General features: G+C 47.8%; 1 protein-coding gene across 1 annotated transcript in view; it reads left to right on the top strand.

Moving 5' to 3' along the window:
- Positions 1 to 20,994, top strand: part of CSMD2 (CUB and Sushi multiple domains 2) — a gene marked incomplete at both ends in the record, with an annotated part of 507,564 nt that extends 486,570 nt beyond the window's left edge. The window contains 14 exon segments of the mRNA XM_084243387.1: positions 814 to 996; positions 2,668 to 2,844; positions 3,969 to 4,148; positions 4,566 to 4,739; positions 8,954 to 9,127; positions 9,435 to 9,508; positions 10,853 to 10,964; positions 11,458 to 11,637; positions 14,600 to 14,662; positions 15,910 to 16,071; positions 18,360 to 18,472; positions 20,285 to 20,372; positions 20,507 to 20,645; positions 20,835 to 20,994. Coding sequence (XP_084099513.1) covers positions 814 to 996; positions 2,668 to 2,844; positions 3,969 to 4,148; positions 4,566 to 4,739; positions 8,954 to 9,127; positions 9,435 to 9,508; positions 10,853 to 10,964; positions 11,458 to 11,637; positions 14,600 to 14,662; positions 15,910 to 16,071; positions 18,360 to 18,472; positions 20,285 to 20,372; positions 20,507 to 20,645; positions 20,835 to 20,994 — 1,979 coding nt within the window.
- Between the last annotated feature and the right edge of the window lie 255 nt (positions 20,995 to 21,249).

The raw sequence follows: 21,249 nt of genomic DNA, 5'->3' as shown, positions 1-21,249 counted from the left end.
TTGAGGATAAGATGGGAGGTTGACCAGAGGGAGATTTTTTTTTTGATATTTTTTTAATATTAATTTATTTATGCATACAAGATCTGGGGTACAGGCCAGAGATGTGGGGGGTAAGAGGATTCACCAGAGACAGAGTGGGGAACAGAACAGCAGATTGACCGAAGTACACGGCTGAGGGGAGCAGTGGGCGAGTCAGGAGAGGTCTGCTGTGCCATGTGGGTTTCTCCCTAGCTGGCCAGGGATTGCACTCATGCTGCAGAGGCTGCGGGTTGCTTCATAGTGCAGTGCTTAACCCCTTGCGCCACCAGGGAGGCCCCCAGAGAGAGACTTTAAAAAGAAGGGATGTTGGTTGGAGAGTCTTGCAATGGTCCAGGCAAGAGAATGTTGTGTGTCTAAGCTAAGACAGTGGAGTTGGGAATGGAGGGAGTACAGAATAAGGTACTGGTAAGAGAGAAGTAAAAGGGAGGAGGAGATGTGGCCAGCTCAGACCACTAAAATTCCACACTGACACAGGCCACAGAATGAAGGCATGATTTCCACTAGAGAACTATCCCTTGCTGTGTGACTTCTACTAGAGTCCCTTCCCAGGCACTTACCCATGATCTCAGGCTTTTGTATTCTTTAACCATGGAGTAGCAAGGCAGGAGCCTATCCTGGTAACTCCAGCTAGACACACAGTCAGTCTTCTCCCTTATTCTTTGTGGGTCCCGCTGACTCCCCTTAGCAATGGCCAATATCTTTTTCTCTCCCAGTCCTCTGCTCCATTTTCTTTCATGCTCAAAGCAATGACGTTTGTTTGGTTTGGGTCCATAGGAACCAGCATGGGAATGTGTGGAGACCCTGGGATCCCAGCCCATGGCATCCGTTTGGGGGACAGCTTTGCTACAGGCAGTCTGATGCGCTTCAGCTGTGAAGCTGGCCACGCACTCCGGGGGTCATCAGAACGTATCTGTCAAGCCAATGGCTCGTGGAGCGGCACGCAGCCTGAGTGTGGAGGTAATGTGACATTCTGCTTTTCCCCTTTGTCTGCCCCCAGCTGCTCTTCTTCCTTTTTCCTGTTCCCAAGCACCTGCCCTCACACTCAGCCCCATTTGAAACCTTGGCCAAGTGGGGACTGGACATCAATAGGTAGTTTATGTTCACACTCAGTATTTCAAAGACAGACACATCCCCCATCCTCACCTAAAAAGAGAAGAAACCACAAAAGATGAAGTTTAGTTTATTTATCATTTATTTCCATATAGTTTTATTTAACAACTATGTGCCAAATACTGTAGTACACAGTGGGGACACAGAACCTTGCCCTGCTGAGCTCATGGTTGCAGGAAGAGACTGTGCCAACCACGCATCCAAAGTGCCAAGAAAAACACAAATGCAATTTGTTGACCTCTTTAAAAGTAATATAAGCCCTGGGTAAGGTTTTCTGAGGTAGCTTCAGTTGAGGGCCAGGAGGGGCTTATATTTTTCCACGTACTTAAAAAAAATTCTTTTTGCAAGTCTCTCTTCCCAGATCCAGTGTTTTGTAGTGGCTTCCCAAATCAATCTCTCTCTCTCCCTCCCTCTCATACAGCCTGCATAGCACTCTCCTAGTTAGGAAGCAAGTCTAACAGCTGAATAAGGCTTAAGTGAGAAGGTGTTAGAAGAGGAAGGAAATCATGTAAAATAATCACCTAGCAAAGGAAAAGTGAGCAAGGAGTAGGGAAATCTTTGATTTCCAGGCAGCACCAAGGGCTCAGGTGAAGTAAGAGCCCATTGATTCAAAGTGAGTAATCAGCATTGGTCTGTTTTCTTTGTTCAGTGCCATCTGCTACAATGGTGCAGGCACAGGGTGGGTAAAGCATTAGGTGTAAGGTTGGGGTTTGATCGGACTGGGCAGAGAGTAGCAAGAGAAATGAGGGCATATACAAGGCAGAAAGAATTATGGAATTAGAATATCACCATTTTTCTAGTCCCTAATAAAATAACGAATGTAGTCAACACTTAGCAATTGCTGCTGAAATCATTATGTAAAAAGTGAAGAGGAACTTCGTAAAGCCAGATTAGGCATGAAACCCACATATCAGCCTCATCATAAACAAGGAAGCAATCAACCAGACCTCTGTGCCTCCTGATGTGGTACAATAGGAAAGACATAAACCACCTATGAAGTACCCTTGCAGAGTAGAACTTGGTGACAGACCTACAGGGAATGGAGGAACAACTAGCAAAATCCAGAAGGTGGGAGATTCTGCCAGGAAAATGCCCTGCTTTCCTGTAACAAACCAATTTTAGGAGAGGGGACTCTTTGAATCCAGATTCAAATCTCTGGATTCAAAGAGTCATAGAGACATGCCAGCCAGATGTCATGTCTGGACCTTAACGGAGCCTGACTTACATAAATGCACTGTGAAAAAAATAAGACAATTGAGGAAACCTGGATACAGTGTTAATGAATTTTTGAAATTTTAGGTGTTGTAATAAAATAGATACAGTCTTCACTTTGTAGAAAGAAGGAAAAGTTCATATAAGTCTTTCCTTCCCTTTTGAGTGGGAGCGGATCAGACATGCAAGTCAGCTGGGTGGCATTTTCATCCACAGATCAGGCATGGCTGGCAGCCTGGGCAGCGCTCAGCCCCCTGGGTGATACTGCCCTTGTCTGGTGAATAATGCGCTCTTTTGGCTTCCTAGTGATCTCTTGTGGGAACCCGGGGACTCCAAGCAATGCCCGAGTCCTGTTCAGTGACGGCCTGGTTTTCTCCAGCTCCATTGTCTATGAGTGTCGGGACGGCTACTATGCCACAGGCCTGCTCAGCCGACACTGTTCGGTCAATGGCACCTGGACAGGCAGTGACCCAGAGTGCACAGGTGAGAACCCAGGGCCATGGTATCAAAGCAGATGGTGGCCAAGGCAATTGCATTCCTCCATGCCAAAGAAGACCACGTCCATGGGAGACTGGGCAGACTGGCTGCAGTGGGGGGACTCAACCTTGGGCGAGAGGCATACAGGTGACCTCCACACACAAGACACGTACTGTAGGGCTAAGTGTTTTCTTGTCCAAGCATCATCCGTCTGACTCTCATCTCAACCCCATGAAGTATGATTAGCCCCACTTTACACACAACATGACTGAGGCTCGTAGTCTGAGAATCTATAGTTGCTACTTCTCAGGCTCTAGCCAATCCCTTGGGCTTTCTTTTTCTCCTACAGGTCAAACCCCCCAGTGAGAATCAGTCTGATTTTCTTTCCCCTTTAAAGTTACCTCCTTGACTTCTAGGTTAGTGCCATCTCTCCCCTGGGCCCACCCCCACCCAGCCTGGCTCCTTGTGGTACAGCCCCACATCCTGTTCCTTGGAAAGTGAGTCACTGCGGGGCCCAGATAGGGAAATATGACAACATTCTCCCTTTCCAAGTCCTTCCTGTGATTTCAGGCTCCCTCTGAAGTCCCTCAGCAAGTTCCCTTTTAGTCTGAGGCCAGAGAGCACCAAACTCCACCCTCATTTGATACCTTAACACAGGCATGGCCGTTGCATTGGTCATCGGGCCCTGCTTCTAGGCCACCGGGCAGAAGAGCAGACAGTAGGCATGCTCTTTAGGCGACAAATATCTCAGGTCGGCCATGAACACATCTTCGGCTCTCAGCCTGGCAGCCTCCCTCTCCTTGGACCAGCCTCTTTAGGAACTCAGCCCTTGGGTACTTCCTCTTTGAGGGGTGGGTTTTAAATAAGAAAGATGGCTTTCATAACCCACACAGGGACATGAAGGAATGTGTGGGCAGGGATGGTGGGGTGCAGGAAGAGCCTTGCAGGGAGATCTGGCTGAATAGATTTTGGAATGGGCAGTGCTAACTGGGAGCCTCTGAGGAGAGAGAGCTTCCCAGATCTGACAGTTCTTCCTGGGCGTGTGCAGGGAGGGCAGGAACGGTGCTGGAATGCTGGGGACAAGGTGACCTGGACCAGAAGTGAACAGTGCCCTGTCCCCTTTATCCTAGTCATAAACTGTGGTGACCCCGGGATCCCAGCCAATGGCCTCCGGCTGGGCAATGACTTCAGGTACAACAAGACAGTGACATACCAGTGTGTCCCCGGCTACATGATGGAGTCACATCGGGTGTCTGTGCTGAGCTGCACCAAGGACCGGACATGGAACGGTACCAAGCCAGTCTGCAAGGGTGCGTGTGGGGCCACAGATGTGGGTGGGGCTGAGAAGGTAGAAGTGAGTGGAGGCCTTGGACCCCTGGAGGGAGGAGTGGTGAGGCAGCCCTAGCATCTTATCAGGGGGTGGGTGGGAGAAACACCAGCCCCTGGGCATTGGCCAGGAGGGTGTCGGCAGGTATCACGGCAAGGCCTGGGCCTCAGACATTGAGGGGAGGGTCCTCCAAAGACAGGACTGGTTTGTCACAGTTGAAAGAGGGTGTTATAAGGGCCAAAAAGATCTGAGTTCTCAAAGTGAGAGGGCTTACTCCTGGTCCTTCCTGCTTGGCCCAGGCTTCCAGAGCACATGACTGCCAGTGGTGTCTGGCTACCGGGCCTGGTTTCCCAGGACACGCCAGAACCCCCAGAACTCAGTCTGCTTTCTCTCCCCCCAGCGATCATGTGCAAGCCACCCCAGCTCATCCCCAACGGGAAAGTGGTGGGGTCTGACTTCATGTGGGGCTCCAGCGTGACGTATGCCTGCCTGGAGGGCTACCAGCTTTCCCTGCCTGCGGTGCTCACCTGTGAAGGAAACGGCTCCTGGACCGGAGAGCTGCCTCAGTGTTTTCGTAAGTGGCTCGCGAGGGTCTTGGGTGCTTGCTCTCTGCTGACTCCTTCCCTCCTCAGAACTCTCCTCAGAACTCTGCAGCTAGCGGGTCTGGAGTGGAGAATCCCCTCCCCCAAATGAGGGAGGCCCTTTGTCAAAGACACTATTTTAAAAAGGAAGGAAGTTTAAAGGAAGAAAATGAGGATAACTTAACTAAGCCCTGGCCGCCAGCACTGTGTGGAGTCACAGCAGAAAGAAACTAAGTCAGATAAGGGAGGTATTTTAACCTGCAAGGTTCTTAACTGAAAGGGATAGTGCCCAGAAATCTTGGGGAGAGACTGGAAATTTGTCTGTCTTTATGGAAAATACCCTGCACAGTATAGATGCCCAGACACTTGTAATTTTCTGGCCAGAGGGGCCAGTTCTTATCTGCCAGGCCCAGGTGTGTCCTAGAGAGCCCCATCTCCACCCCCAGGCTCATTTCTTACCCAGATCCCTAGAAAAGCAGGTTCCAGTTGTCTTATTCTTGCTATGCCCTATAATTGGGCCCTGGAAGATTTGCTTTAGACAAACAGGAAGATTTATTATTTTATTTTCACTTAGAAATTATCTAGTTCTACAGAAAACTATCAATATAATTCATGACACTAATTGGCTACCTCTGAAAGTTTGCTACAATTTGGGAAATTTCAAGAGACAGGGACCAGCAGCTCCAAAGCGGATGCAGGAATGGCAGCATTTGGTGTGCAGTGAATCCTTCAGATCTTCAGATCCTTTCCAGGGAAACTTCAGGAGCCAGACTCAGGGTTGGGTCTGGATTCAGAAACCTTGTTTTTCTTCTTGAGAAATATTGGAGTTGCTTTTTAACAAAGAACTGTGGTTATCATTTTAAAAATAAAAATTGTGCCTTGTCTGGAAATACAAAGAACATAACAATTATCTGAACTTTCACTTCCCAAAGATAACCATGGCCAAGCTCTTGAGGGGGCTTCCACACCTATCACTCTGCAATCTTGCCTATATAGTGACCTATATTCGATATCTGATTGGAACTCGAGGTCCATGCAAGTTGAGTCCACAACTTGTGCTCGTGGATACACCATCATTACCACTCACTGGCAATATGCACTGATCTTCACATCTTCATTTTTAATAACTTTCAAGAATTCCCTTGTAGATGCCACGACTTGTTTACTCTCCTGCCAATGATGTATTTAGGTTTCTCCGGCTTAATCACCTTAGAGGCAGTTCTGCGATAAAAATCCCTGAAATTAGCATTTGTTTATCTGGTGATAAAGTCTGAGGAGTGAGATGCAGGGTCCCTGGGCACACACTCTGAGCTTCTCCACACGTGTTGCCAAGCTGTCTTCTAGAAAAAGGCCCACTTTACACCCCCGCCGGCAGTTTATGAGAGTATGCCCTCATTAACAATGGATTTGCCAGTGTCTTTCAAGATTTACCAGCCTAAGAATTTTTTTTAAATATCTCATTATTTTAATTGGCATCACATTGCTTAATAGCAAGACTGACAAAGACTGTTCTTTGTCATCTATTTACATTTCTTGTTCTTTAAGTTGCCACTTGGTGGGTGTAGTGACTGCTGATCAACTTGACCTTTAGCTGATTTCTGATGGGTAGGCATAGTCTCCCAGCTTCCAGGCATGGGCCACAGACCCAGCTTCCATTTTATTGTGCATGTGATGGTTAGCCTCACAATTCTGTGCACGTCTACATTCACCCATCAGAACAAAAAAATGTTCTTCATAGTTGAAGTGATGTTCTGGGGAACTTGGCCTACACTGTAAAGAAGTCTGTACTGTAAAGAAATCAAATATTATGTTTTGCTCCAAATACGGCCGAATTGCTGACCACTGAGAACTGCTCGGAGCAGTTACCCTCAGTGGAATTCTCATCACTGTTTCCACTTATCACTCTTTACATCTGGCCCTTCAGCAGCTTGTGTCCTCTCTGCTTCCTCCCTCCAGATTAGATCTCTTCCTCTGTCAACCCTTGCAGACCTAGTCACCTTCTTGCAGGATTACTGCAAACAAAGCCACATAGCAGTGCATCCTCTGCACGAAACTCCCTCAACAGTGCAGCCAGGGATTTTGTCCCATATTATAGCAGATCAGGATCAAGCTCATTTTCAGTGGCAGCTTCACTCACTTTTCTACAGTCTTCCCCAGGCCCACTCTCAGCACTTCCCAGCTGGCTGGGTAACTTCCCTGTCTTTGCTAAAGTCATTTCTGATACTAACCTCTCCCCAATCCCACCGCTGCCAAGTGTGCAACTTCCACTTCTTCTCCTGAATACCTGATGCACCTGATGAGTCCCCACAAGCTCTTTATGGGAAAGAAGTGTACTCCCAGTGAATTTTACTGATGTTTAAACCATGTTATTTATCTGGGTCTTTTGTCTTTTCTACCCACCTGTTATCTGACTTGGAATCTAAGATCTCAAGGGCAGGGCTCATCTCTATTGATTTATTTGGTGCCAGAAACAGCAGAAAATCAGGAGCAGAAAGATGTTTTATAAATCCTGCTTGAAAGTTAATGGAAGAGGAAGTGAATTTAAAGCAAAACGGGTGAGGAAGAGGATCCACACAGGCTCTATATTTTGGCTCTGGTTTGCTCCCTGTGGACTCACTCACTCGTCGATCAAGGCATCCAGTTCCTTCATCCCAGCGTGCTCAGACGGATCATGGGTGACAATTTCTCGGTGCCTCGGACTCCCTCAGAAGGATGTTTACACACACGATCAATCGGATTCTCTCTAGAAGTCCTGGGAGGTGGCAGGAGAGGTTCATTCTCTCTCGGTAATGGAGAAAAGGAGGCTCAGAGAAAAAGGACCTGACAGTGAGTTAGTGGCAAAGCAGAGTGTGGAAACAGTCATTTCTCCCAAAAATCTCTAAAATTCTGATCCAAATTGATAGCTCATGTTATTACCACCAGGACTTTAAAAATAAGGAAAAAGAATAGACATAACTAACTTTTCATTTTCAAGTGCTGTAAGAAATGGAGCTCCAGAGTGGCATGTGGACCTCACGAGGGTCACTCTATGAGCAGCCACATCTGCTGCGTGTGTGAGAGGCATGTGGGGTGGTGCCACCTGTAACCGCTGGTCTCTGTTGCATGTGGGCGTGGGTAAGACTGCCATAGCCAGTGTTCAGGGGACATGGGTGCAAACTGAGTGTTGAGGTTCTGACCAAAACACCACACCTGCGGCAGCCCCACCGGCCCCTCACACCACACACCTCCAGCGTTTTTTGACGTGTCCCCTTGGGCCTTGACATCTGTTCAGTGTACTGGCTCTAAGAATAAAAAATACGGGTAGGACCCCTTTCTGCTAGTGTGAAAGGCATCAAAATCACAATTGCAACTCAACCCATTAAGTAAAAAGAGGCCCATTTCTGCAGTGTGCAATGGAGATAAGCAAATTTAGTGCACCTGGCAGGCAAACACTTAAAGACCGAGCAGAACATAGAGATTTATTTATTTATTCATTCTGCATTTATTCTGCTTGCTGTCATGTGATTTGAATTCTGTAGTCAATTTTTAATAACACTCTGGTGATCTGAATGGAACGGACTCATTCACATGGTACCTAATACAGTGTCAAGGGCCACCCTTCGGGAAGACAGTTGTCAGTACACATCAAGAGCTTCATATACACCCAAACCTTTTAAGACACTAAGCTCACTCCTAGAGAATTCCCTAAGAAAACAGTACAATTTAGGAATAGTCATTTATAGGTTTATCATGATAGGAAATGCCTTAATAAGGTTATAATAAACTATAACCCTACTGTTTAGATATTATTACACAATTTTGGCATAAGCTCTCATTGCAAAATTATGCAGCCAATAATGATGTCACACAAAACTGTTTATAGGATCCTACATGAACAAAAAAAGGATAACAACAGTTAGGCACATGTTTATAGACAACTCAAGAGGGAGTGAGCATAAAAATGAAAAAAAAATAATTGTGGTGGCAGAATTATAATTTATTTTTTCTCGATGTTCTAAACTCCCTTCCATGTTGCTATTACTTGAATGACTGTGAATGAGCATTTTGAATATGGGAAGGAGAGGACCCATACAGCAGCTGCCGCCCTGGGGAGGCGTGAACATTTACCGTGTCCAGAGTTCAAGTGCAATAAGGAGGGAGACAATACAAAAAACAAGGCTGGTGCTAGAAAGCAACTTGGACCTGCCTTTCTTGTTCCTCTTCCCAGCTGTGTTCTGCGGAGATCCTGGTGTCCCACCCCGCGGGAGGAGAGAGGACCGAGGCTTCTCCTACAGGTCGTCTGTGTCCTTCTCCTGCCAGCCCCCTCTGGTGTTGGTGGGGTCTCCACGGAGGTTTTGCCAGTCAGATGGGACATGGAGTGGCACCCAGCCCAGCTGCATAGGTGAGAGGGGTCCGGGGCAGGACCCTGCTGTGGGCATCCTTCCTGGGGCCTGAGACGATGACTTTCCTCCCCTGTCGTCCATGGTCTCATCTGTAAAAGGGAACAAGTTTTTCTCGAACCTTCAGAGAGCAGGATGTGAAATAGCCAGAGGTAATCAGCCACCAGGAGTCTTAGAGTCAGCTAGGGCTAGGACTTGGGTGGAGTCTTTAAAAGGTGGGGGCTCCATTTTCCTCCATCTACTTCCCCAGGGGAGCAGCAACAAAAGCTTCTGAGACCATGTGGTCTGTTTCTTTGTTTTGCAATCCAGACCCAACGCTGACCACGTGTGCTGACCCCGGCATGCCGCAGTTTGGGATTCAGAACAATTCCCAGGGCTACCAGGTAATGAGGTTAGCCAAGATTGGACCTTGCTGTCTCCTGTCACTTCCTGTCACTGTCAGCCTCACAGGACCAGGACACCTCCCTCGGGACAGCACTGGGAGGGTCAAGACTTGGAAGCTGGGAAAGGAAGCACTGTGCTCTTAGAACCCCGCAGCCCAGAGCAACCTTTAGGCCTGCAAAGGCCTTCCACCAGCCCTTGGGGCTGATGTCAAAGAGCAGGCTAACCTGTAGCTCACAAATACTGCCCATCACTCCATGTGGCTGGACTGGGGCATCTGTGGAGATGAAGAAGAGACAGACGGACCTTATGACATGAACTTACGGTCTTGATAAACACCATACAGTGCTAGGAAAGTATTTTCTCTTCCATATAATTTTCTCAATGGCATTGTCTTTTCTCTAGCTTACTAAATTGTAAGAATACAATATATAAAATATGTAGCACACAAAATACATGTTAATCGCCTGTTGATATCATCAGAAACACTTCTGGTCAACAGTAGAGTGTTAGTAGTTAAATTGGGGAAGGGGGTGTCAAAAGTTATACAGGCCTTTTCAACAGCTTGGGGGGTCAACACCCCTAACCTGCTGTTGTTCAAGGAACAGTTGTAGTGTTAATCTGAGCTGGGGTTCAGAACATTGATCCAGCTGCATTATGCTGCATGGATTGCAGAAGACAGAGGGGCCTGGTGCTTGCAAGGATGTCAAGTCAAACCGTGAGGGGCTGGTGGAGGGTGAGGGTGGGATGAACAACTGAGCCAAGGGAGAGATCTGCTCACCAAATACTTACAAGGCACAACAACAGTCCTTAGGGACCAGATCTGTAAGGAAGACCAGCCAGTCTCCCATCCTGTGGAATCTGCATGCTCGTAGATGAAAGAGACACACTCAGTAATGAGTCCATTTTCTATGGTTTTCACAGTTTATAAAATGCTTTTGAATCCACCCTCACAGTTGAGGGTGGCGATATCTGGTGCAACTTAGCAGCAGCAGGGATGTCACTTGCCCTCCCAGGAGACAGGCTGCAGAGCTTCACCCAGCCCATCACTCCCTGAGTGTGTGCAGAGCACAGGGCCCTTCCAGGCCTCTGCCCCACAGCAGAGGTGACAGGTCCAGGAAGAGCCTTGATCTGGGTCAGGAGTTGGGCCAGCCCGGCTACCAGGTGCACTGCACACTGCCTCAAAGGGCAAGTCAGGCCTAACCAGCCAGACACCCAGAAGGGCGCTGTGGGCAGAGGCCATGGCCCAGATCAGAGCTAGGTCAGAGGCGGGATGTAGTCATGTGACAGGTGAGGGCTTTGCTGCATGGAAGGCGACCATGGACCTTCTCCCCTTGCTGCCACAGGTCGGAAGCACAGTGCTCTTCCGATGTCAGAAAGGTTACCTGCTTCAAGGCTCCACCACCAGGACTTGCCTCCCCAACCTGACCTGGAGCGGAACCCCGCCCGACTGTGTCCGTGAGTGTGACTTCTCCTCCCTCCCGAGACAGCCCCTCAACAACTCCTGACTCCCCCCGTTGAGCATCCGGGATGCACTTGAATGCTCTGAAAGACAGGGCGCTCACAACTTCTCTTTGGGACCAGTGTTGATCTCTTGGTAGTCTTTCCCCCGCGGGGTTCACACAGAAGGCATTTCCACACAAAAGTCTTTCTTTAATTTGAAGACATCCACCTTTGCAAAGATAAAAGAACTTTCCGGGGTTACAAAAACTAACAAGGCTAGTCCTCAGGCTCCAGATTTCAGCTTTAGGTAATCAGGATTCCTCTTCTCTCGGGAAAAGCACTGCAGGCTTAGGTTTCCCCAGCAGTGGGGTGATGGGAGGGGTTGCTGGACATTAAAGGTGCCCATACAGGAAAGGAAGGGGTTGTTCCATCTAGAAATGGGATGGTGGAAAGGCTTCAGGAGAGGACCCTAATCTCCCCAGGTCCAAACTTGTTTCTTCCCGTGCAGCCCACCACTGCAAGCAGCCAGAGACGCCAACCCATGCCAATGTTGGGGCCTTGGACTTGCCTTCCATGGGCTACACACTCATCTACTCCTGCCAGGAGGGCTTTTCCCTCAAAGGCGGCTCGGAGCACCGCACCTGCAAAGCAGATGGCAGCTGGACAGGCAAACCCCCCATCTGCCTGGGTAAGTGCGCCCACTTAGTGACCCTCTCGGGAGGTAGCTGAAGGTAGCATCTGAGCTTCAGTGAAAGAGGGCAAAGGAGAAGGAAGAAATATAATTTCCAGGAGCTGAATCCTGTGCCTGTTTTCCTAGGTGTTGAGTCTCTAGGAGCAGACTAAAAAAGCACATAATAAAACCATCCACATTTTATTTTGCTACCTTCTACCTGAGTTTAAACAATCTCCCACAGTTATACTGAGTCATCAGAGAAAAACTCTTTGTTCCACCAGACTGGAACAATGCGTTACACATATTATAACCTTGATAGAACAGCACCCACCCACAGATCCCTCGGGGTCACCAAGCTGTCCCAGATCTTCCTCCCACTCTTCTCTATTCATTGAGCATTAACACTGTGCCATGCCTATACTGGACCTGGAGGATGCGGAGATGAAGGACACAAACCCTGCCCCAAAGGAGCTCACACACAGCTGCAGCAGACATATGCATTATCTGAAGTCACCCTTCCTGGAGGGACATAGAGATATGCTGGCATGTGAGGTTGAGGAGGAAGGTGCTGAGGGTGGAGGGGTAGTCAGGGAAGGCTTCCTGGAGGTGTTGTCTCAGTCTAGTCTTAAGTAAAAAGTCCAGCATAAAGAAAGGATTGGTTTGATGCTGAAATGACATGAAACTCTCTTAGAAGTGCTGATCTGCCATATACCAGGCATTGTGCTCCTTTGTTATATATTAACTCATTCAGTCCTCAGGATCATTCTGTGAGGCAGCTGCTATTTGTATGCCCATTTAATATGCAAAGAAACTGAGGCACAAAGAGATTAAGTAATATGCCCAAGGTCACAAGCTGGTAAAGGGAAAGAGCTGATGGTTGACTTAATACTCATAAGTATTTTGCTGTCCTGCCTCTCAGAGAGAGAAGGCTTCAGCTTCAGAACCTTTATCAGAGCTGGAATTTAATAACATTGTTAACACTCATTATATGAATTATAAATTCTTCATTTGTAGAAAGTAATATTTGTTTTCCATATAGGGTAATAACCTAAGCTTGCTTTTTTTACAGTGCAATTACTGTGGTAAAATAAGCATAATATAAAATTTACCAGTTTAACCATTTTTTGTGAAGACATAATTGTCACATAACATTTTAATGCTTTTAAGCACACAGTTCCATGGCATAAGTAATACACGATATAATGCCACCATCAGCACCATCCACTTGCAGAATTTTTGTGTCATCCCAAAAAGAGACTCCATACCCATTAACCAATGATATCTTAGGCCCCTTCCCCTGCAGCCCCCCAAAGCCTCTACTAAACTTTCTATCTCTGTGAATTTGCCTATTCTCGGTGCCTGTGTAGTTGAATCATGCAGCTTGTCCTTTTGTATCTGATTCATTTCACTTATCATAATGTTGTCAAGTTAATCCATATTTTGAGGTTTCTTTTATGCCTGAGTAATAATATTCTGTCAATGGATGGATCTACCACATTTTGTTTATTCATTTACCCCTTGACATTTGGGTTTTCACTTTGAGGTTAGCAGGAATAATCCTGCTGTGAACATAAATGTACATGTTCTTTATGTGAACACATGTATTTTTTATGTAGACACATTTCAATTTCCTTGGGTGTGTATCTAGGGGTAGAATGAAAACTCCATGGGTAACATTTTGAGGGACTGTCAAACTGTTTTTGCAAAGGGCCTGTACCATTTTACATCCTCCCCAGCGACGTGCCAGCTTCCGTTTCTCTCCCTTCTTGTCAGCACTCGTTACTGTCTATCATCTTTAGCAGAGTCATCCAAAAAGGAAAGTGGTCGCTTATTGTGGTTTTGATTTATCTTCCTCTGATGGCTCATGATGAGATCTTTTTATGTGTTTATTGGCCATTTGCAGAAATATCTATTCAAATCCTCTGCCCATTTTTTAATTGGGTTATTTGTCTTTTTATTGTTGAGTTGTAAGAGTTGTTTGTTTGTTTTTAATTATCCTTCGGATTTCTTTTTCCCAGCTTTATTGAGATGACAAATAAAATTGAATATAATTAAAGCGTGATCGTTTGATGCACATAGACACTGTGGAAGGAGACAGGACTGTGAGTGGGAAAGGGGCTGGTCAAGGTCACATGACCTCTGAGTAGTGATGCTGTACCTGAGCCCAGGCCTGCTCTGGCCCTAGCCCCAAGCTCTGGCCTTCACCTTCGCCTGGAAGGGCTTCTCAGTCTTGATATCGCCACTCCAGGGGAAGGATGAGCTCTCCTGGGGCTCACTCTCACTAGGGCTCAGGAATTCATGTTTGATCAGGTGGCTGCTATCCTGAGCCATCAGTTCTCCTTCGTGATGGATATCTGGAAGGAAAGCAAATTCAAGACAGGGCCTTTCAACCCAGGGTCTTCATAGGGGCTCTGTATAGTAGGATGGAAAAATAGACATCTTTATTTTCCCTTGCCTTTAGCTGAAATTCAGCATTTCCTTTGTTCAAGAATGTAGACAAAACCCATAAAAATGGTAGTAATACCTGTGACTGTCACTGGTAGAAATTGCAGATTTTTGCATATGATTATAATTGTTACCAGTATCACGAAGTATTATTTATGTGCCTGATACTCTAAGCAGCTCCTGACAGTACAGCAGTTCCACTGCTAGATCCTATTATTTAATGCAGTAATAATTATCTATATTATATATAGATATATATAGATATAACACTAAGCCTTAATTCCTTGTTTAATATTTCAATAACTGTAATTGCTAAATCAGATTTCCTTTCTAACCCTTTGTTTTCCTTTGGTGATGGTTCTCAACATCACCCACCAGACCATCAAAACAGCCCCCCTCCTGGCCTAGGATAACCCCAAGACAAGAGCTCAAAGAAGCCTTGGACCTAAAGTCAGAGAGATGGGCATTATTTTTCCAATAGAGCATAGACCACAGGCTGAACCTGTTTTCTCCTCTCCTCCATCCCCAGCAGAGGTCCGGCCCAGTGGGAGACCCATCAACACGGCCCGGGAGCCACCCCTTCCCCAAGCCTCAGGTGTGTATAGTCCACCCAGGTATATGTGGTCCAGCTCTTTGACTCAAGACACTGGGTAACCTAGTCACCCAGAAGCACGTAGTTGTCTAGTACCCAAGGGAAAGGCATGAAAACTTTAGAACCAGATTTCCCCACTCACCTCCCAGCCCCAGGCAGACTCCAGGAGTAAATGAACCTGAAAGAAGCAGAACCCTCTTCCTGAAGAGAAAGCCACACCCTTTCAGAAACTCACTCAGAGCTGTGAGCTCTGGAGCCACTGATGACCAAACCCCTCTGGACATGGGACTGGGCAGTGCGTGGTCTGGCAGACACAGACCAGAGCAGCTAGGGAGCTTCCTGACAATGGTTACATGTTAAGGCTGGTGTTCTGCCTCTCAGAGCCTGATGTCCAGAATGGGGCATAGAACTACAGGTGTGTCCTGGCCAATACAAAATTATAGACCAGCACCCACTTCTCTCAACCCACACTCTGTTTACCCCTACCTGACACTGGGTTAGCCTGTGAGCTACACAAGAAAGAAGACCAGGCTTGGCATCATCAGTTCAGGTTCCCTTTTGGCCACTGACCACCTGTATCCTTGGGCAAATGAGCTTTACCACTCAAGCTTCAATTTACTTTTTCATAAAATAGGGACCAAAATGCTCGCTTTCGAGAATGACTGTGAAGATCAGTGACAGTTGGCAGCTATCATTCTTCAGATTCTCTGTGTGCCCATAACACACGACACGCAATTTACAACCTTAGATCACACATCCCCTATAATAATCCCAAAAAGGTAAGGGGGTGACCCCCATTTCAGATCTACAGGTGTGGCCTACAGGTGAGGAAGTTAAGACGCTTTCACATGACCAAACAACAGATAAGTCACAGCCAAGATGAGCGTCGGACCGCCCACCTCCACAACCCTCATTCCCATCGACCACATGACAGCAACATGTTGGTTTCATCTTTCTCTTCCCTTTTCCCTTGCGCCATCTTTCAACCTCTCCCCTCCTTTTTTCCCTCTTTTCTACTTTCTTCTTCTTTCTCTCCCTCCTAGTTCCCTCTCTCTCCCTTTCTTATTTTTTCTCCCTTCTCCTTGCCCACCTCTCTTTTTCCCTCCACCCACCCACTCTGAGACACACAGAATCACCAGGGGCAGAGCCCTCCCTCGGCCCTTGAGTGAGCTGGGCTCAGCCATCTGATGGCCTCCACTTCACCAGCACACATGAAAGTCCCTCTCCTATCTGTCCCTCAATTCCTCCAGTTCCTGGGGATGTTTTTGCCAAGAATTCCCTATGGAAAGGGGCCTATGAGTACCAGGGGAAGAAGCAGCCGGCCATGCTCAGAGTGACTGGCTTCCAGATGGTCAACAGCAAGGTCAACGCCACCATGATCGACCACAGCGGCGTGGAACTCCACTTGGCTGGTAAGGAGCAGGATGCCTGTGAAAGCCTGGTGGGTGGGTGGGTGGGTGGGTGGGCGGGTGGGCACCTGGGCACACAGCCTTTGCAAAGAGGTGTGTGTCTGCTGTCACAGCAGCACACAGGGTCCAGGCCTACAAGGCACAGACAGGTGGGGTGAAGGTGTGGGGCACAAAGAGAGGAAGTGTGTTTTCAACTCTATTTACATGATAAAGCATCACAGGCTAAAGGAAAATGGTTAATAATATGAGCATGGAACTCTTATAAATAAGAAAAGGGAGAGAAAAGGGACTGATTTCCCTAATACTGAACAACTCCTAAAGGGACTGACAAATCCAAAAGCCAAAGTTCAGTCAATAAGCAAGAGAAAACTATTTTTCAGCAGTAATCAAAAATAAATAAAAGTAAGCACAAAATGTCATTTTCCACCTATCCCACTAAGGTTTATTTTTTAGTAATGAGCTTTATGCTGGTCAAGGTCCAGTGAGGCACAGATGTAGCACTGGCCAGTCTGACGGCGCAGCCCTAGGAAACAACTTGGCCATTTGTGTCTGGATTCATAAAAATGACTGACCCCCTTAATTACAGTCCTATGAATTTTTATCACAAGAAATACCATGAGGGGAGTCAAATGTTAATGAATAGGGGAATCTTCATATTATACCTTATTTGTATTACATAAAACTGGAAATAGAAACTTGTCTAAAAATAAATAGGTATATTAATTTGATCTGCTGGATAATATAGGATGCCAATTTATAGGGAACTGTGTCCACCATGATGCATTTAAAATATGACTCCAGTTTTCAAAGGAAAAAAAATGTATCTTATGATACAAAATTGGAAGCAAATGGGTATCCTAAGACCAGTTTCCACATAGGAATGGTGTGTGGGGGCTTCCCCACACAACGGAATTTTCAGATGCCTTTCAGTGTTCCTAGGAACCCCTACCCCGGTTCAGCTCAGTTCTGACATGATCTGCCTGGAGACAGCATCCACTCCCACAGGCTAAGGGCTCCATCTCTCAAGACCACCCTCTTCAGATGCCTGTGGCAAGCCCAGCCTACCTGTGCTTCTAATGAGGTTCCCACAGTCCTTTCCTTGGACTTCAGGAGCCAGTCAGAAGTTCCAGTTACCTGTGATTCTAATCAACTACCTGTAAATCAGAGGCTCCCAGGACCCTCCGCAGGTTTGATTGATTTTCTGTGGCAGCTCACAGAACTTGCTTCCTCACTAGATCACTGGCTAGTTACAAAGGATCTCATTCAGGGACAGCCAGATGGAAGAGAGGCCCAGGGCTCAAGACAGGGAAAGGATGTGGGGCTTCCCTACCCTCGCCAGGTGGACACTCTCCCCAAATCTCCATATGTCCATTAACCAGGAAATCCCCAAAACCTCTCCTTTTAAAGGTTTATTGAGGCTTCCTTATATAGCTATGATTGATTGAATCATTGGCCACTGGCAATTGAACTCAACCTCCAATCTCTCTCCCCTTCCTAGAGGTCTGGAAGTTCCAACCCTTTAATCACATGGTTGGTTCTCCAGCCCCCCCCCTTAGGTGCCTCCAAAAGTCACCTCATTCACGTAACAAAAGACACATTTATCAGTCTCTCAACACTTCAGAAATTCTAAGGATTTGGAAAGCTGTGAGCCAGGAACTGTGGACAAAGTTCAAATACATGCATATGAGAAATATATCCGGTCATCTGAATGAACAAATAGGTATTTTTCTTACAAATTACATATAGGAAGTAATTACCCCAAAATGCTGACAGTGGTTATTTCTTCATACTGAGATCAGGACTGATTTTTTTTCCCTCATGCATCTCTGCGTTTGCCAAAATTTCCCCAGTGTTCAACTTTTGAAATTTTCAGTCTTTCTATGATCAGAAAAAGTAAATACTTAGAAGACAAATGTTTACCAAAAGATGTATAGATAGATGAATGCATGAAGATATAAATAATACATAACCCCACACCTGATCATGTCCCCACATTCATGTGTGCACACGCCCACACACACACGTGAATGCTTATATTCCCTCAACTGCATGCACACCCATGCATTAGCTGGCACATCAGCATACACAAAGTCACATTCACTTAATTCTTTTGAGTGCTTTAGCAGGCAGGGTCACAACCACAGGCCAGTGACGCATGCTTTGTTGACACATATACGTACTTTCTTGCACACCCAGCCTCTTCAGCATACACAAACGCACGAACCCACAAATCTGAGTTTTGAAATTTTCCTAGATCTTTCAAAATTGGTCTCTGAACTTTCTTTTCCCAGGGATTTACAAGAAAGAAGATTTCCACCTCCTCCTCCAGGTTTACCAGATTACGGGGCCCGTGGAGATCTTTGTGAATAAGTTCAAAGATGACCACTGGGCCTTGGATGGACATGTAAGTTCAGCAAAATTTCACTCAGTCCTTGACTGCCCCATTCTGGGTTCCCAGATCCCTGGAAAGGAAGAGGAAGGAAGAAGAAAGTGGAAGTTCCCAGGGTCAACATGGAAAGTTGGGAGACTTTCTATGGAACCAGGACTGAGAGCAAGAGAGTTCTCATCTGCTAGTGAAGTGGGCAAAGAAGATATTAAAGGGCCGACAGGTCAAGAGTCCCAGGGGCCTGCAGTCAATCTCTGAACAAGACTCAGTAGGTTGTGCTGCTAGAGCAGAAAGCAAGGAAGTGGAGGACAGCAGTGTGAGAGTGAATGCTGGTAAATTGACGGTAATGTCCCCACTGGTGTTAACATGCTTTGGAGAATTCATCACAGTTTCAACTGGTATTCTTTTTTTTGTGGGGTGGGTGGGAGTTGAGATATAACTCCTCCCTGCTCACAGAGGAGTTGGGAGAAAGTGCTGAGTCTCAAAGCATCAGCTCAAACGTCTACTCACATTCAAGGCTATGGATTGTGATCATTCAGCCCAGCTTGGGAGGGATGTGGAAAAGGGATATGACTTCTGCATTCCCATGGGGAAAGACTTCCTGCAGTCCTGGGCATTCCTGGGGAGCCTGGTCTCCCCTGGGATTCCCATTTCTGCCTTCCCATTTCATGGAGGGGCTTTGAGCACAGTGTCTTCTCTCCCATCCTCAGCTTCCCATTCTGGGGTGCTGAAGCGAGTAGAGGAGGGGTAGGAAGTTGGAGGTCACAGGAGAGCCAAGAGCTGAGGAGCCGGAGCACATCCTCCCAGACGAGACCAGGGGTGAAGGACCGTGGCTTCAGTGATTTTGCTTTACAAACACACAAGGAGAAACTGGCAGAGTTAGTGCCTTGTATTCTCAAAAGTACCCTGGGATCTCCCCTTGGGAATCCCAGGGCTGCTGGCTTCCACAGAAGGATTCCAGAAACCGTGCAGCAGAGTCCTCCAGGCCAGGAGGGTGGCCAGAGGAGAGCAGGTCCAAGCCGGGAAATGGAGAAGAAGAGCCAGCCAGGGCCTAGATGTGAATGGGGTGCTGCAGCAGCTGCCTGGGAGAAGAGCACCCACCAGGCCCACTTCTGTGGCCCTCCAGAGCATATTAGGGGACCCAGTATGGAGGTCAGCCTGGCACACAATAGGCAGGGGCTTTACCCAGGAGAAGGGGTATGTGTAGGGAGGCACATGGGCAGCCAGTATCTCGGGAGGAGGCCTTCGCTGAGCAGTCCTAACCCTACACATCTGAGGTCTGTCTGCTTGTGAACATCGTGGAGGCTAGTGGCAGAGGGAGCAGGGAGGAGTTACGTCCCAACTTCCCCCCGAAATTAATAGCTATCGGAACTGTGATGAATTCTCCAAAGTATGTGCACACTAGTGAGTACATTTGGTTTCTAAAAGGCCTTTTTTTAGACTAATAATAATAGCTAAAACTTACCTGGAGCCTATTAAGTGTCCTAAGTGCCCGCCTGTATTAACCCATCGCATCCTCACAACAACGACAGCGGCTCTGTGGTTATTCCATTTCACAAGTGAGAAACCGAGGCACCCGTGATTCAGCCAGCAGAAAATAAAAATGTCCCCCTACCTCCTACCCGCTGGTGGTGTCCCTGCCCCAGCCCTAGCCGTCAGTCTCTCCGCCCTGCCCGGGTGTGGACAGTCATGTCTGTCGGGGGACAGGAGGAGGCGACACCCCAGGTGCAGCAGTGTGTGCCTTTTAGCATGTCTCTGGCCTAGCCGGCAGGAGCTCTGATTCCCTCTAGCTTTCCTCCCTTCTAACCCCTCTGCTCCCCACCATCACAGGTCTCCTCGGAGTCTTCAGGAGGCACCTTCGTTTACCAAGGCTCCGTCAAGGGCCAAGGCTTTGGGCAGTTTGGCTTCCAAAGACTTGGTAACTAGCATTTGTCCCCGGGGTGTGTGAGCTCATGGGGTGGGAGAGAAATTTGTACACTGGGTCGGAGGAGGGGGGCCGATGCCTTCACACCGCATCTCTGTGACCTGCGGCTTTGCTCTGCGACTTCGCAGACCTCAGGCTGCTGGAGTCAGACTCCGAGTCCATCGGCCGCCACTTTGCTTCCAACAGCAGCTCAGTGGCAGCTGCGATCCTGGTGCCTTTCATCGCCCTCATCATCGCAGGCTTCGTGCTCTATCTCTACAAACACAGGTAGGTGGGACTGGAGCAGGTGAAGTGGGGGCCAGGCCCTGCTGCGACCCAAACCCAGCCAGAGATTTCTTGTCTCAGGAGACCTGTAACCTGAAAGTGCCAATGCCCCTCCCCTGCCCTCCCTCCCCTGGAGCCCTGGGCCAAGTCTCTCCTTTGATGTCTTATCAACCAGCCCTCTCTTCTTCCCAGGAGAAGACCCAAAGTTCCATTCAATGGCTACGCTGGCCACGAGAACACCAATGTCCGGGCCACATTTGAGAACCCAATGTATGACCGCAACATCCAGCCCACAGACATCATGGCCTCCGAGGCGGAGTTCACAGTCAGCACTGTGTGCACAGCCGTATAGCCTCCAGGCCTGGCTGCCACCGCCACCGCCACCGAGGGCCCCGCCTCCGGCAGCCGGTGAGAGGGGCGTTGGGTGACATACCTGTGCACACATGAGGACACACGCCCAGCAGACACGGCAGTGGGGGATGGAGTGTGTGCTGAGTGCTGCCCCGTGACAGGCACTGAGCTCGGCCCGCCCCACACCTGGTGGTGGGAACTGTTGTTATGCCCAGTACAGATGGGGAAACTGAGGAATTAACCTGACCAAGATCGC

The sequence above is a fragment of the Talpa europaea genome, assembly GCF_964194135.1.
Source record: "Talpa europaea genome assembly, chromosome: 9".
NCBI lineage: Eukaryota > Metazoa > Chordata > Mammalia > Eulipotyphla > Talpidae > Talpa > Talpa europaea.
This window is presented reverse-complemented; position numbering and strand designations above follow the sequence as displayed.